General features: G+C 35.6%; 1 protein-coding gene across 2 annotated transcripts; it reads right to left on the minus strand.

Moving 5' to 3' along the window:
* LOC128185622 (uncharacterized) lies at window positions 1–1,888 on the minus strand. Of its 2 annotated transcripts, none has more exons than XM_052855222.1 (2): window positions 1,671–1,888; window positions 1–996 (listed from the first exon to the last, which is right to left on the minus strand). In XM_052855222.1, exon 2 carries the CDS (start codon window positions 982–984, stop codon window positions 1–3), a length of 984 nt encoding a protein of 327 aa, XP_052711182.1. In that variant the 5' UTR covers window positions 985–996; window positions 1,671–1,888. The 2 variants fall into 2 exon arrangements, with proteins under 2 accessions (XP_052711182.1, XP_052711183.1); XM_052855223.1 differs by having other exon boundaries at window positions 1,664–1,888.

Here is a 1,888-nt window from a genome sequence, read left to right on the forward strand (position 1 = left end):
TCATACTTTTATTATTTGATTTGAAGCAAAAAATATACATTGAACATCACTGCATAAAAATCTTTTAAAATGGTGAGCAATGTTTCCAAGTTTTGAATGAACATTCGGACTCCTATTGATTGCAGTACGAGTGAATACAAACTGAAAGAATACAGTCCAACACAGCATTATGATGATGACGAATGTGGATAATCCAACCGTATCCCACACAGAAACATAGAGATTGTCCGGTGGAAATTCCAACAATTCGCTCTGATGTTGATGAAAGCAAGTAACGTTAATGTATACATAAACTGTCAGCGTAGCAAATAACAGAATATCACACAGCGGGCAACCTTGCCGAATGCCAAATGTTTGATGCAAACGATTTCTCAAGAGGTTTGAACTATAAGCAGTTATAGTCAAAATGCATAATGACAATAAAATAACATTGGTTGTGTTGTCACCTAATGAAAAGTCCTGACAAATTTTGTGGAGAAGTGGAACATTAGCTATAGTGTATAAAAATACAATGGACACAATTTCAAGCCAAACAGCGTTTTCATACATTAGATTCAATGAAGAAGTGAAATAGAACGCAGTCACTAACTTCGCTACGAGAAGTTTTGCTACAGTCTGTAAGTATTTATTGCCGTACAATCCCGATCGGTCGTAATGATAGTTTGTTATAGCCATGCCAAGTCCAGCTAAAGCGAGACACATAGAGTCGAACTGTATGAGGGTGATAAATGTGGACCTTCTGCTGGTGTCTGTCAAACGATAGCGGAATAACTTTCCAATGAATATGAACACATATAAAGCCATTGTCACCGAGAAGTTCCACATGTATTTTCTAGAGTAGAAGGCCTCTGCTACAATGTAAGTAAAATATAGGTAACAGGAAGTAAAGAGACCCGTCACTGCACAGGTAGAAAGGAAGTAGAATCCAAAAACGTTCTTCTTATTAGTTCCCTTTGTCATTTTCTCCTCTAAAACTGAAGGCATCTTGAAGAAATTCTGCAAATAGTTAATAAGCATGATACAATCCTTCAAACCATGTGTTCAGTTTCGGGAATCACAACGAAATGTCGACCAAGAAGGATGTATATAAGTTGATCGTAGGGACAAGGTGTAGGAATGAAATAACCTGTCAATCATATCACAGTAATTATCCGTGTACATAACGCAACTCTGCCCCACGGACATACCCGGGTATCCAATGTTAGTTTATGTACAGCATAATACTTACATCTACACTTTTTTTTATTCAGGTAAGACTGAGGTGAAAGTAACACACCTGAGTCTGTGGTGGTTGAGAGTTTCTAAAATGCGATCTAGAAACTAGGTTTTGTTATTCTTGAAACGTAGATTCTTTTGCTGTACATATTAAAAAGACTTTACATCTTTAAACTAGCTAAACGAAATTAAGTGCTTGACCAAAAACTGTACAATAAGGACAATTTAGAAAAATATTACCATGCACTTCTGCACGACAGTTTTAAAGCTTAACTTGCTAATTTCAAATGTTACGGGAAAAAATACAGTCAGGCTAAGGGACCCGCTTGCTTTAATTCAAATTCTTTAACGTATTCATTTTGTTTATGATTTTACTTTGGTATACATATATATGTAAATGAAGATAATCTTTTTACAAATACACAGAAAAATAAAGAATCTCACTTACAACTTACCGACTGAGCAGACGTCTTAGGGACAATATAAGGAGCTGTTGACGCCTTCAGCTCTTTTTTATTGTAAACGATTTTCTGTCAATTTTTAAAAACGGGACAACAGCTTGCACATTAATCACGATTTATGTGAGTATACATTAAGGTGGATGAAGACAAACCAATATCAATAATAACAATTACTTTCTGACCTTGTAAATACATATGTACATGTGTGCGCG

This window comes from Crassostrea angulata, chromosome 5, assembly GCF_025612915.1.
Source record: "Crassostrea angulata isolate pt1a10 chromosome 5, ASM2561291v2, whole genome shotgun sequence".
Classification (NCBI taxonomy): Eukaryota; Metazoa; Mollusca; class Bivalvia; order Ostreida; family Ostreidae; genus Magallana; species Magallana angulata.

Bases quoted from the DNA above. Each gene is read 5' to 3' on its own strand.
- LOC128185622 (XM_052855222.1), bottom strand. From the start codon at position 984: ATGCCTTCAGTTTTAGAGGAGAAAATGACAAAGGGAACTAATAAGAAG.